The following is a 12,662-nucleotide window of genomic DNA, read 5'->3' on the forward strand; positions in this document are numbered from 1 at the left end:
TCGGGACTTTTTATTGTCATTTCGGTGTAAGCATATGCGCTGCACGTACGCTTTCATGTCTAACAAGCCCAGGTTGTGTTATTTTTCACACCATTCAAACGTAGTAAATTAGTAAGTATTGTCAACATGAGGATTTCTTCACTTATAAAGCCTTGTGCAACAGCTGGGCGGGGAGCTTTGCTCGCCGCATACAATAAACCAAGCAGGTTTTTACGACCAATTCTTTGCTCTTATGGCCACGAAGACATTAAATAAAACAGGTACCCAGGAAGCAGTAGCAAGACAAAGAAAAACGCTAACGTTGCGCTTTTGCAGCATATCGTCACTCCTTTTCGCATAGGACATAAAGATATGGGGCACGCTTGGTGTTTATGCGTTATTTTAGCGTACAGGTAGTTACAAAGACTTATACCTAAATTTGGCAATAGGCTATGTACAAAGGAAGGACCACAAGAGAATCGCGGTGGCGCAAAATAGGCTTGGTTAGTTGATTGCCGAAGCAATGCGGCATATCTGATTCCTGTGTCCTGTTAAGAGATGTATGTTGGGCAAAGGGGGCGATGGAATAATGTGCACCTGCGGGCGCATCGTAACACCCGTAAGGGCAAGCCCCGTCACACTTGTCAACCCAATGCAAATGCTGCGGCTGCTATCAGCTGTTTCAACATGCCAGCAGTGCAGATGGGGACCCGTATGGCTTCCCCATCTAAAATATATACGATATCAACAATCTTAACAAGTATGATGGTTCTCAGTAAAATGCTTGTCTGACATTAGCCCACGCTGTATAGGCCACGCACTGTGGCTGCTTAGATGAAGAAACGTGATTTCTCCAACCAAAAACTACATATAGCGGTCTACAGCCTTGGATAACGTAAGACAAGAATGTCACTGAGAACCGGTATGTTTGTTCGGATTGCTGACAGCATTGTGGATCTCCATAAATACGTCAATGCTGCATCCAAGATGTAGGGCAGTTACAACTGCTCCCTTCTAGTCCAAGCAACCTAATTGTACCTTTATTTGATACAACAGTGTCGTTTCCAGTTTGGAGTCAGAGGACTGGCACTGCATTTGCTGAGCTACAAAGGCATTTTCACGCAATTTCAGAGCCAGTATTGCACTGTTCATGGAAAAGTACGAATATCCCACGGGTGCAGAGCTAACACGGCTTTGCTTGACCAGATTGAGACAGATCCAACACTATTGCCCAGGATCTTTCTCCGTTACCAGGATCGTAATTCCCAGCACCGTCCTGAATTCGCGACAACCCAGTCATTCCAACCCAATACGCAGGTTAGACTGTCATTGATACGTGCATTAAGGAGACCTGCATGGTCATATTTTTGGCGGTTTTATCTCTGAAGGCTATGCTGTAAACTCAGTCCACCTCATTAAACCCGTATGACGTTCAGTAAAGTAGTCGATTTTATTGCCCGTACGCAAAGCTGGTATTGAGTGGCAGCTAATCCAATTTTTTTTTTGTTTTGCAGTGGGTGACACAAAGATGTAAGTTGTTTGTGTCAAGTGTTTATGTGGGCTCTGACACCACCTATTCGATTCCTGTTAATGTATTGTGCACCTTTTGGGCTTAAGTGAACCTACCATGGGGGACTCATTCTTGAGTCAGTTGCGCAAACATCCTTTGATGAAAGCGAGGGCGATACGACACCACTTTCTTTTCAGACGTCAGGCTCATAAGGACGAGTACGGACCATTATAACTGAGGATGCATGCTTCACTGTACGTCAGAACAGAGGAGGGAACATTCCTTACTTTGCTGCCACTCCTAAAACAAAATTTCCACATTGGATGCCAACCTAAAACCGCCTTCGAAGACAACCTCTACACTTGTTTCTATTGCAAAAACCAGTCTTTTTGTAAATACCATGACACCATTCCTACCCAAACTGTAATAGTTTCCGACAAAAACATGCCCAGGCTATCACCGCGTTCCACGCGGAAAGGTCTGCGGCACCAGTGTGGTTCTGGTTGTGTAATATATGTATCGTGCAAAATTGAGTACTTTTTACCCGGAATCATTCACATTACTTTACCCTACTACCATTAAAGTATCCCTAACAATAACGACCATGTGAGTCCAATTTTGTTCGCTCACAGCCCCGGAAAGGGGTGGAACATAATATCATTACATTCAATGAGCTAAGACTATATCACCAGGGTGAAATAATTTATATTTATAAAACCTTGCAGGAGAGTGGAAAGTGAGGAGCGACTTTAAACATCGCAAGAGGCAGAATTCAAACTGAATGTTTTGCATAAAAAACTTGGAAGGTCCTGTTTCCGGAATGTAGCAGTGGGTTGACGTCAAGGCATGAGACCGTTGTCCGCAGGAGGAGAGAAAGCGAGTCAGAACGCTTATAAAAAGGTCGTCAATGTAGGAAACCACAAAAGAGATCTTAGAGAGGATAGTCTATTTTGGGCTACGTAAATGCGAAAATTTTCGTCTGTCTCCCTCTTTGACTGTCTCTGGATTCAGCCTCCCAGAAGAAAGCTGCAAAGATTCGTCAACAATAAGTTTGCATGTGCAGAACCGATCCAAAGTACTAAATGTACTGGCACAAGTCATTAATTTCCCCATCATTTAGCACAAAGAAAACCTCAGTACATTTGAGGCAAAATGTAAGTACTTAACAAGCGGTTCCGGTATTTATCACTTAAGGATATACGTTGGGTTGGTTTGCACTATAGCAAGTGAAGAACAACGCGTTAGAGCGTTCAAATGGCGCTCGTACGATTTATGTAGAATAATTTATTAACTGGGATTGCATGAGGGAACGTTGGGGGGATTAAGCGTGGGCCACATTAGGTAGGCTGACAAGCGAAACTCCGTAGGAAGCTGAGAGTCCTTTCCGCACGAGTTGGTGGCGATAGCCAGTACTCGTAGGACACGACCGACGCAGTGCGGTGCGCGCGAAAAGCAAGCGCAATAGGTACGCAGCTTTCACTCATGGGGTTTAATGCAGACAGGAAACAAAAGCTTAAGGAAAGATGAACGAGGAGTGCGAAGGCAGAGTGAAGTGCGTAAATAACCAAATTTGCTGAATTCTTCACGAGAGGAGCACGAGAGGGATGAGAATAGCGCGACGGGTGGGAACAGAAAGCGGACAAGGGGTCACGTGCCGAGATGGCAGATGACTATCGTTTTTAAACGATATTTACACTGAAGAAAACAGATGCGGAGACATTTTTTCTTATTTTCCAGGGACAGTGGCTCTAACACCCACTGCATGATCATCGGCGGCATGCTTCTACTACTCTTATGCCTCGGGACTGGGATCGTTCTCGTTGCTTTCGTCAACAGTGAGTTGCACTTTCCACACCAACTCCGCGAAATAAAGACAAAGCTCATTGGGGTGGAGGCTCAGGCTAGTTGCTTCGGGGCACACAAAACAGGAACAGAAGAAAATTTTATAAGACACAAGATGCCATGCTCTTACAACTAGTGCGTTGACAGAATTTGCTGTCTTTTCTTTTTTGAACCGGTCACCTCTAAACGCGAAAGTTTTACAGCCGGGCTTCGCAGACTGCCTTGAGAGCAATGGGTATATAAATCGGCTGAAAAGGGCTTTGTAAAATAACAGTATCAGAATGCTGCATAACCTTAGAGCCTACATGCGGAAATAGCATTTAAGGCGAGAATTTTATTAATAACACACACCGATTCGCAATGACCTAATAGCCTGCATTTGTTTCCTTATTTCTCTAGACTGTTAAGATGTGCATTTAGCACATATTGAAAGGAACATATACTTCTTGTCTTGTATATTTAGATTTAGATCTTGTCTTGTAAATTAGAATCTTGCCGCGGAAAGAAAAACACTGCCACAAAAATATTTGGCGGAAAACAAGACACACGCAATACTATTACTGTACTACTTTTTGGACTGAGAAATAAACTAATAGTGAAATAACGAACTCATCTGCACAGATGGCTGCTTGGAGGATAAACCAGCGATTACTATAAGATGCGATAGCATAAGAAACATTACGGCAGTATAGCGAGTTTCGGAACGCTAAATTCTTTTGACGGAGTTCATTTTGCATTTTCTCTTTACCAAAGAAGCAGTCATGGTCCAACAACAGGAAAACGGAAACTTGCGTAGGCATGGAGTCTGCGTGACTTTCTTTGAATTGCTGTGTCGCTCGAGCATACAGGGCACAACGCAAGTGCGGCAAGAGAGGTGCACGTTGTTCACCCTCTCTTAAACCAGTCCTGCGCGCTTTATGTGTGTTCCTCTCTGGTGTCGGCCGGAGTTCGGAGAGAGAAAGCGCGTGCTGAATGAAACCCGTCGCTCTCCGCACATGTGTTATTCCTTTAAATTTCAAACCAGTGCCCCGGGGCACCGCCTCCACCATTTTTTTCTCGTCTGGGTGGGAACTGTACACGTGTTTGAGAGAGACGAACGTTGATGCATGTACTGCGCGAAAGTCGCTCAGACCACTGATCGATCCTGTGCATACCGTACGGTTTGCGTAGGCAAAGGTAGTGGCACGGAAGAAGACAGTACTGGGCGAGGCGGTGACGGCACTGATGGTAGTTCGCAAGAATACATCTTGATTCCCAGCTGGACCAAGAAGCCGTCGTCGTCGGAGGCCCCACACCGTCGTAAGTGATTTCTTTCCGAAAACTTGTCATCTATAAAGTCGTGCGTATACATATACGGGAATATATATATATATATATATATATATATATATATATATATATATATATATATATATATATATATATATATATATATATATATATATATATATGTAGCGAATCAGAACATGGGAAATGAGGGGCTCCGTGAAATAAGATTGAAAATAGGGGTTGGCAGTCAAGAAAACCTCGGAAAGCAAAGGGGAGGTTGTGGTGGGTCATAGAAAGAGATGAAGAATTTTTTGAGTCGAAAAGAAAGTGGTGAAAAAATGCCCGCCGGGTGGGATCCGAACCCACGACCTCCAGAATACCGGTCTGGTGCGATAACCACTACGCTACCGGCGGGGCTGTTTCCCCAGCACTTTCTCGGGTATTTATGTTAAGGTATTTTTGTTTCCTGCACATGGGGGTGGTAGCCAGCGCCACTCGGACTACTCGGGGTGAAGGGGACCTTCTTTTTAACCCCTGGGCCGTGACTCGAGTGTCTACGACATGTCGAGAGTGGTCGTCCAGCGTTGAACCCTCTTAAGCTCCCTTTGGCACCGAGACTGCCAGAACAGAGGCCCTCGCTAAGCATGTAGCGAATCAGAAAATGGGAAATGAAGGGCTCCGTGAAATAAGATTGAAAATAGGGGTTGGCAGTCAAGAAAACCTCGGAAAGCAAAGGGGAGGTTGTGGTGGGTCATAGAAAGAGATGAAGAATTTTTTGAGTCGAAAAGAAAGTGGTGAAAAAATGCCCGCCGGGTGGGATCCGAACCCACGACCTCCAGAATACAGGTCTGGTGCGATAACCACTACGCTACCGGCGGGGCTGTTTCCCCAGCACTTTCTCGGGTATTTATGTTAAGGTATTTTTGTTTCCTGCACTTGGGGGTGGTAGCCAGCGCCACTCGGACTACTCGGGGTGAAGGGGACCTTCTTTTTAACCCCTGGGCCGTGACTCGAGTGTCTACGACATGTCGAGAGTGGTCGTCCAGCGTTGAACCCTCTTAAGCCCCCTTTGGTACCAAGACTGCCAGAACAGAGGCCCTCGCTAAGCATGTAGCGAATCAGAAAATGGGAAATGAGGGGCTCCGTGAAATAAGATTGAAAATACGGGTTGGCAGTCAAGAAAACCTCGGAAAGCAAAGGGGAGGTTGTGGTGGGTCATAGAAAGAGATGAAGAATTTTTTTAGTCGAAAAGAAAGTGGTGAAAAAATGCCCGCCGGGTGGGATCCGAACCCACGACCTCCAGAATACCGGTCTGGTGCGATAACCACTACGCTACCGGCGGGGCTGTTTCCCCAGCACTTTCTCGGGTATTTATGTTAAGGTATTTTTGTTTCCTGCACTTGGGGGTGGTAGCCAGCGCCACTCGGACTACTCGGGGTGAAGGGGACCTTCTTTTTAACCCCTGGGCCGTGACTCGAGTGTCTACGACATGTCGAGAGTGGTCGTCCAGCGTTGAACCCTCTTAAGCTCCCTTTGGCACCAAGACTGCCAGAACAGAGGCCCTCGCTAAGCATGTAGCGAATCAGAAAATGGGAAATGAGGGGCTCCGTGAAATAAGATTGAAAATAGGGGTTGGCAGTCAAGAAAACCTCAGAAAGCAAAGGGGAGGTTGTGGTGGGTCATAGAAAGAGATGAAGAATTTTTTGAGTCGAAAAGAAAGTGGTGAAAAAATGCCCGCCGGGTGGGATCCGAACCCACGACCTCCAGAATACCGTTCTGGTGCGATAACCACTACGCTACCGGCGGGGCTGTTTCCCCAGCACTTTCTCGGGTATTTATGTTAAGGTATTTTTGTTTCCTGCACTTGGGGGTTGTAGCCAGCGCCACTCGGACTACTCGGGGTGAAGGGGACCTTCTTTTTAACCCCTGGGCCGTGACTCGAGTGTCTACGACATGTCGAGAGTGGTCGTCCAGTGTTGAACCCTCTTAAGCCCCCTTTGGCACCAAGACTGCCAGAACAGAGGCCCTCGCTAAGCATGTAGCGAATCAGAAAATGGGAAATGAGGGGCTCCGTGAAATAAGATTGAAAATAGGGGTTGGCAGTCAAGAAAACCTCGGAAAGCAAAGGGGAGGTTGTGGTGGGTCATAGAAAGAGATGAAGAATTTTTTGAGTCGAAAAGAAAGTGGTGAAAAAATGCCCGCCGGGTGGGATCCGAACCCACGACCTCCAGAATACCGGTCTGGTGCGATAACCACTACGCTACCGGCGGGGCTGTTTCCCCAGCACTTTCTCGGGTATTTATGTTAAGGTATTTTTGTTTCCTGCACTTGGGGGTGGTAGCCAGCGCCACTCGGACTACTCGGGGTGAAGGGGACCTTCTTTTTAACCCCTGGGCCGTGACTCGAGTGTCTACGACATGTCGAGAGTGGTCGTCCAGCGTTGAACCCTCTTAAGCTCCCTTTGGCACCAAGACTGCCAGAACAGAGGCCCTCGCTAAGCATGTAGCGAATCAGAAAATGGGAAATGAGGGGCTCCGTGAAATAAGATTGAAAATAGGGGTTGGCAGTCAAGAAAACCTCGGAAAGCAAAGGGGAGGTTGTGGTGGGTCATAGAAAGAGATGAAGAATTTTTTGAGTCGAAAAGAAAGTAGTGAAAAAATGCCCGCCGGGTGGGATCCAAACCCACGACCTCCAGAATACCGGTCTGGTGCGATAACCACTACGCTACCGGCGGGGCTGTTTCCCCAGCACTTTCTCGGGTATTTATGTTAAGGTATTTTTGTTTCCTGCACTTGGGGGTGGTAGCCAGCGCCACTCGGACTACTCGGGGTGAAGGGGACCTTCTTTTTAACCCCTGGGCCGTGACTCGAGTGTCTACGACATGTCGAGAGTGGTCGTCCAGCGTTGAACCCTCTTAAGCTCCCTTTGGCACCGAGACTGCCAGAACAGAGGCCCTCGCTAAGCATGTAGCGAATCAGAAAATGGGAAATGAAGGGCTCCGTGAAATAAGATTGAAAATAGGGGTTGGCAGTCAAGAAAACCTCGGAAAGCAAAGGGGAGGTTGTGGTGGGTCATAGAAAGAGATGAAGAATTTTTTGAGTCGAAAAGAAAGTGGTGAAAAAATGCCCGCCGGGTGGGATCCGAACCCACGACCTCCAGAATACAGGTCTGGTGCGATAACCACTACGCTACCGGCGGGGCTGTTTCCCCAGCACTTTCTCGGGTATTTATGTTAAGGTATTTTTGTTTCCTGCACTTGGGGGTGGTAGCCAGCGCCACTCGGACTACTCGGGGTGAAGGGGACCTTCTTTTTAACCCCTGGGCCGTGACTCGAGTGTCTACGACATGTCGAGAGTGGTCGTCCAGCGTTGAACCCTCTTAAGCCCCCTTTGGTACCAAGACTGCCAGAACAGAGGCCCTCGCTAAGCATGTAGCGAATCAGAAAATGGGAAATGAGGGGCTCCGTGAAATAAGATTGAAAATACGGGTTGGCAGTCAAGAAAACCTCGGAAAGCAAAGGGGAGGTTGTGGTGGGTCATAGAAAGAGATGAAGAATTTTTTTAGTCGAAAAGAAAGTGGTGAAAAAATGCCCGCCGGGTGGGATCCGAACCCACGACCTCCAGAATACCGGTCTGGTGCGATAACCACTACGCTACCGGCGGGGCTGTTTCCCCAGCACTTTCTCGGGTATTTATGTTAAGGTATTTTTGTTTCCTGCACTTGGGGGTGGTAGCCAGCGCCACTCGGACTACTCGGGGTGAAGGGGACCTTCTTTTTAACCCCTGGGCCGTGACTCGAGTGTCTACGACATGTCGAGAGTGGTCGTCCAGCGTTGAACCCTCTTAAGCTCCCTTTGGCACCAAGACTGCCAGAACAGAGGCCCTCGCTAAGCATGTAGCGAATCAGAAAATGGGAAATGAGGGGCTCCGTGAAATAAGATTGAAAATAGGGGTTGGCAGTCAAGAAAACCTCAGAAAGCAAAGGGGAGGTTGTGGTGGGTCATAGAAAGAGATGAAGAATTTTTTGAGTCGAAAAGAAAGTGGTGAAAAAATGCCCGCCGGGTGGGATCCGAACCCACGACCTCCAGAATACCGGTCTGGTGCGATAACCACTACGCTACCGGCGGGGCTGTTTCCCCAGCACTTTCTCGGGTATTTATGTTAAGGTATTTTTGTTTCCTGCACTTGGGGGTTGTAGCCAGCGCCACTCGGACTACTCGGGGTGAAGGGGACCTTCTTTTTAACCCCTGGGCCGTGACTCGAGTGTCTACGACATGTCGAGAGTGGTCGTCCAGTGTTGAACCCTCTTAAGCCCCCTTTGGCACCAAGACTGCCAGAACAGAGGCCCTCGCTAAGCATGTAGCGAATCAGAAAATGGGAAATGAGGGGCTCCGTGAAATAAGATTGAAAATAGGGGTTGGCAGTCAAGAAAACCTCGGAAAGCAAAGGGGAGGTTGTGGTGGGTCATAGAAAGAGATGAAGAATTTTTTGAGTCGAAAAGAAAGTGGTGAAAAAATGCCCGCCGGGTGGGATCCGAACCCACGACCTCCAGAATACCGGTCTGGTGCGATAACCACTACGCTACCGGCGGGGCTGTTTCCCCAGCACTTTCTCGGGTATTTATGTTAAGGTATTTTTGTTTCCTGCACTTGGGGGTGGTAGCCAGCGCCACTCGGACTACTCGGGGTGAAGGGGACCTTCTTTTTAACCCCTGGGCCGTGACTCGAGTGTCTACGACATGTCGAGAGTGGTCGTCCAGCGTTGAACCCTCTTAAGCTCCCTTTGGCACCAAGACTGCCAGAACAGAGGCCCTCGCTAAGCATGTAGCGAATCAGAAAATGGGAAATGAGGGGCTCCGTGAAATAAGATTGAAAATAGGGGTTGGCAGTCAAGAAAACCTCGGAAAGCAAAGGGGAGGTTGTGGTGGGTCATAGAAAGAGATGAAGAATTTTTTGAGTCGAAAAGAAAGTAGTGAAAAAATGCCCGCCGGGTGGGATCCAAACCCACGACCTCCAGAATACCGGTCTGGTGCGATAACCACTACGCTACCGGCGGGGCTGTTTCCCCAGCACTTTCTCGGGTATTTATGTTAAGGTATTTTTGTTTCCTGCACTTGGGGGTGGTAGCCAGCGCCACTCGGACTACTCGGGGTGAAGGGGACCTTCTTTTTAACCCCTGGGCCGTGACTCGAGTGTCTACGACATGTCGAGAGTGGTCGTCCAGTGTTGAACCCTCTTAAGCTCCCTTTGGCACCAAGACTGCCAGAACAGAGGCCCTCGCTAAGCATGTAGCGAATCAGAAAATGGGAAATGAGGGGCTCCGTGAAATCAGATTGAAAATAGGGGTTGGCAGTCAAGAAAACCTCGGAAAGCAAAGGGGAGGTTGTGGTGGGTCATAGAAAGAGATGAAGAATTTTTTGAGTCGAAAAGAAAGTGGTGAAAAAATGCCCGCCGGGTGGGATCCGAACCCACGACCTCCAGAATACCGGTCTGGTGCGATAACCACTACGCTACCGGCGGGGCTGTTTCCCCAGCACTTTCTCGGGTATTTATGTTAAGGTATTTTTGTTTCCTGCACTTGGGGGTGGTAGCCAGCGCCACTCGGACTACTCGGGGTGAAGGGGACCTTCTTTTTAACCCCTGGACCGTGACTCGAGTGTCTACGACATGTCGAGAGTGGTCGTCCAGCGTTGAACCCTCTTAAGCTCCCTTTGGCACCAAGACTGCCAGAAAAGAGGCCCTCGCTAAGCATGTAGCGAATCAGAAAATGGGAAATGAGGGGCTCCATGAAATAAGATTGAAAATAGGGGTTGGCAGTCAAGAAAACGTCGGAAAGCAAAGGGGAGGTTGTGGTGGGTCATAGAAAAAGATGAAGAATTTTTTGAGTCGAAAAGAAAGTGGTGAAAAAATGCCCGCCGGGTGGGATCCGAACCCACGACCTCCAGAATACCGGTCTGGTGCGATAACCACTACGCTACCGGCGGGGCTGTTTCCCCAGCACTTTCTCGGGTATTTATGTTAAGGTATTTTTGTTTCCTGCACTTGGGGGTGGTAGCCAGCGCCACTCGGACTACTCGGGGTGAAGGGGACCTTCTTTTTAACCCCTGGGCCGTGACTCGAGTGTCTACGACATGTCGAGAGTGGTCGTCCAGTGTTGAACCCTCTTAAGCTCCCTTTGGCACCAAGACTGCCAGAACAGAGGCCCTCGCTAAGCATGTAGCGAATCAGAAAATGGGAAATGAGGGGCTCCGTGAAATAAGATTGAAAAGAGGGGTTGGCAGTCAAGAAAACCTCGGAAAGCAAAGGGGAGGTTGTGGTGGGTCCAAGAAAGAGATGAAGAATTTTTTGAGTCGAAAAGAAAGTGGTGAAAAAATGCCCGCCGGGTGGGATCCGGCTTTCCGAGGTTTTCTTGACTGCCAACCCCTATTTTCAAACATATATATATATATATATATATATATATATATATATATATATATATATAGATTGAAGCTTTGGAGCTTCAATCTTTGGAGCTTCAAGCTTACATGCATAGCGAGGGCCTCTGTTCTGGCAGTCTTGGTGCCAAGGTTAGCTTAAGAGGGTTCAACGCTGGTCGACCACTCTCGACATGTCGTAGACGCTTGAGTCACGGCCCGGGGGTTAAAAAGAAGGTTCCCTTCACCCCGAGTAGTCCGAGTGGCGCTGGCTACCACCCCCAAGCGCAGGAAACAAAAACACGTGAACATAAATACCCCAGAAAGTGGAGGCTAACAGTAGCCCCGCCGGTAGCGTAGTGGTTATCGCACCAGACCGGTATTCTGGAGGTCGTGGGTTCGGATCCCACCTGGCGGGCATTTTTTCTCCACTTTCTTATTTTCCAAATTCTTTATCTTGACGTACTACATCCTCCCCTTTGCTTTCCGAGGTTGTCTTGACTGCCAATTCTTATTTCTGTCTTATTTTCAACGAGCCCCTCATTTCCTATTCTTATTCGCTACATGCATAGCGAGGGCCTCTGTTCTGGCAGTCTTGGTGCCAAGGTTAGCTTAAGAGGGTTCAACGCTGGTCGACCACTCTCGACATGTCGTAGACGCTTGAGTCACGGCCCGGGGGTTAAAAAGAAGGTTCCCTTCACCCCGAGTAGTCCGAGTGGCGCTGGCTACCACCCCCAAGCGCAGGAAACAAAAACACGTGAACATAAATACCCCAGAAAGTGGAGGCTAAAAGTAGCCCCGCCGGTAGCGTAGTGGTTATCGCACCAGACCGGTATTCTGGAGGTCGTGGGTTCGGATCCCACCTGGCGGGCATTTTTTCTCCACTTTCTTATTTTCCAAATTCTTTATCTTGACGTACTACATCCTCCCCTTTGCTTTCCGAGGTTGTCTTGACTGCCAATTCTTATTTCTGTCTTATTTTCAACGAGCCCCTCATTTCCTATTCTGATTCGCTACATGCATAGCGAGGGCCTCTGTTCTGGCAGTCTTGGTGCCAAGGTTAGCTTAAGAGGGTTCAACGCTGGTCGACCACTCTCGACATGTCGTAGACGCTTGAGTCACGGCCCGGGGGTTAAAAAGAAGGTTCCCTTCACCCCGAGTAGTCCGAGTGGCGCTGGCTACCACCCCCAAGCGCAGGAAACAAAAACACGTGAACATAAATACCCCAGAAAGTGGAGGCTAAAAGTAGCCCCGCCGGTAGCGTAGTGGTTATCGCACCAGACCGGTATTCTGGAGGTCGTGGGTTCGGATCCCACCTGGCGGGCATTTTTTCTCCACTTTCTTATTTTCCAAATTCTTTATCTTGACGTACTACATCCTCCCCTTTGCTTTCCGAGGTTGTCTTGACTGCCAATTCTTATTTCTGTCTTATTTTCAACGAGCCCCTCATTTCCTATTCTGATTCGCTACATGCATAGCGAGGGCCTCTGTTCTGGCAGTCTTGGTGCCAAGGTTAGCTTAAGAGGGTTCAACGCTCTTCGACCACTCTCGACATGTCGTAGACGCTTGAGTCACGGCCCGGGGGTTAAAAAGAAGGTTCCCTTCACCCCGAGTAGTCCGAGTGGCGCTGGCTACCACCCCCAAGCGC

The 12,662-nt window shown here is 48.3% G+C and overlaps 1 protein-coding gene and 8 non-coding genes across 9 annotated transcripts in view; 1 reads left to right on the forward strand and 8 right to left on the reverse strand.

Moving 5' to 3' along the window:
• The first annotated feature begins 3,230 nt into the window (after positions 1-3,230).
• LOC144159863 (uncharacterized) overlaps positions 3,231-12,662 on the forward strand; it is a 28,511-nt gene continuing 19,079 nt past the window's right edge. Inside the window, exons 1-2 of the mRNA XM_077691526.1 lie at positions 3,231-3,324; positions 4,502-4,630. Coding sequence (XP_077547652.1) covers positions 3,252-3,324; positions 4,502-4,630 — 202 coding nt within the window. The 5' untranslated portion in view covers positions 3,231-3,251. The remainder of the gene's footprint in view (positions 3,325-4,501; positions 4,631-12,662) is intronic.
• On the reverse strand, positions 4,942-5,014 carry Trnat-ggu (transfer RNA threonine (anticodon GGU)). The gene has a single exon. It is a non-coding gene; the product is annotated as a tRNA-Thr (tRNA).
• On the reverse strand, positions 5,870-5,942 carry Trnat-ggu (transfer RNA threonine (anticodon GGU)). The gene has a single exon. It is a non-coding gene; the product is annotated as a tRNA-Thr (tRNA).
• Trnat-ggu (transfer RNA threonine (anticodon GGU)) lies at positions 6,798-6,870 on the reverse strand. The gene has a single exon. It is a non-coding gene; the product is annotated as a tRNA-Thr (tRNA).
• Positions 8,190-8,262, reverse strand: Trnat-ggu (transfer RNA threonine (anticodon GGU)). Its single transcript has one exon. It is a non-coding gene; the product is annotated as a tRNA-Thr (tRNA).
• On the reverse strand, positions 8,654-8,726 carry Trnat-ggu (transfer RNA threonine (anticodon GGU)). The gene has a single exon. It is a non-coding gene; the product is annotated as a tRNA-Thr (tRNA).
• Trnat-ggu (transfer RNA threonine (anticodon GGU)) lies at positions 9,118-9,190 on the reverse strand. The gene has a single exon. It is a non-coding gene; the product is annotated as a tRNA-Thr (tRNA).
• Positions 10,046-10,118, reverse strand: Trnat-ggu (transfer RNA threonine (anticodon GGU)). Its single transcript has one exon. It is a non-coding gene; the product is annotated as a tRNA-Thr (tRNA).
• On the reverse strand, positions 10,510-10,582 carry Trnat-ggu (transfer RNA threonine (anticodon GGU)). Its single transcript has one exon. It is a non-coding gene; the product is annotated as a tRNA-Thr (tRNA).

Source organism: Haemaphysalis longicornis, unplaced genomic scaffold (assembly GCF_048455015.1).
Source record: "Haemaphysalis longicornis isolate Haplotype H1 unplaced genomic scaffold, Haemaphysalis longicornis Haplotype H1 scaffold_10, whole genome shotgun sequence".
NCBI classification, from domain to species: domain Eukaryota; kingdom Metazoa; phylum Arthropoda; class Arachnida; order Ixodida; family Ixodidae; genus Haemaphysalis; species Haemaphysalis longicornis.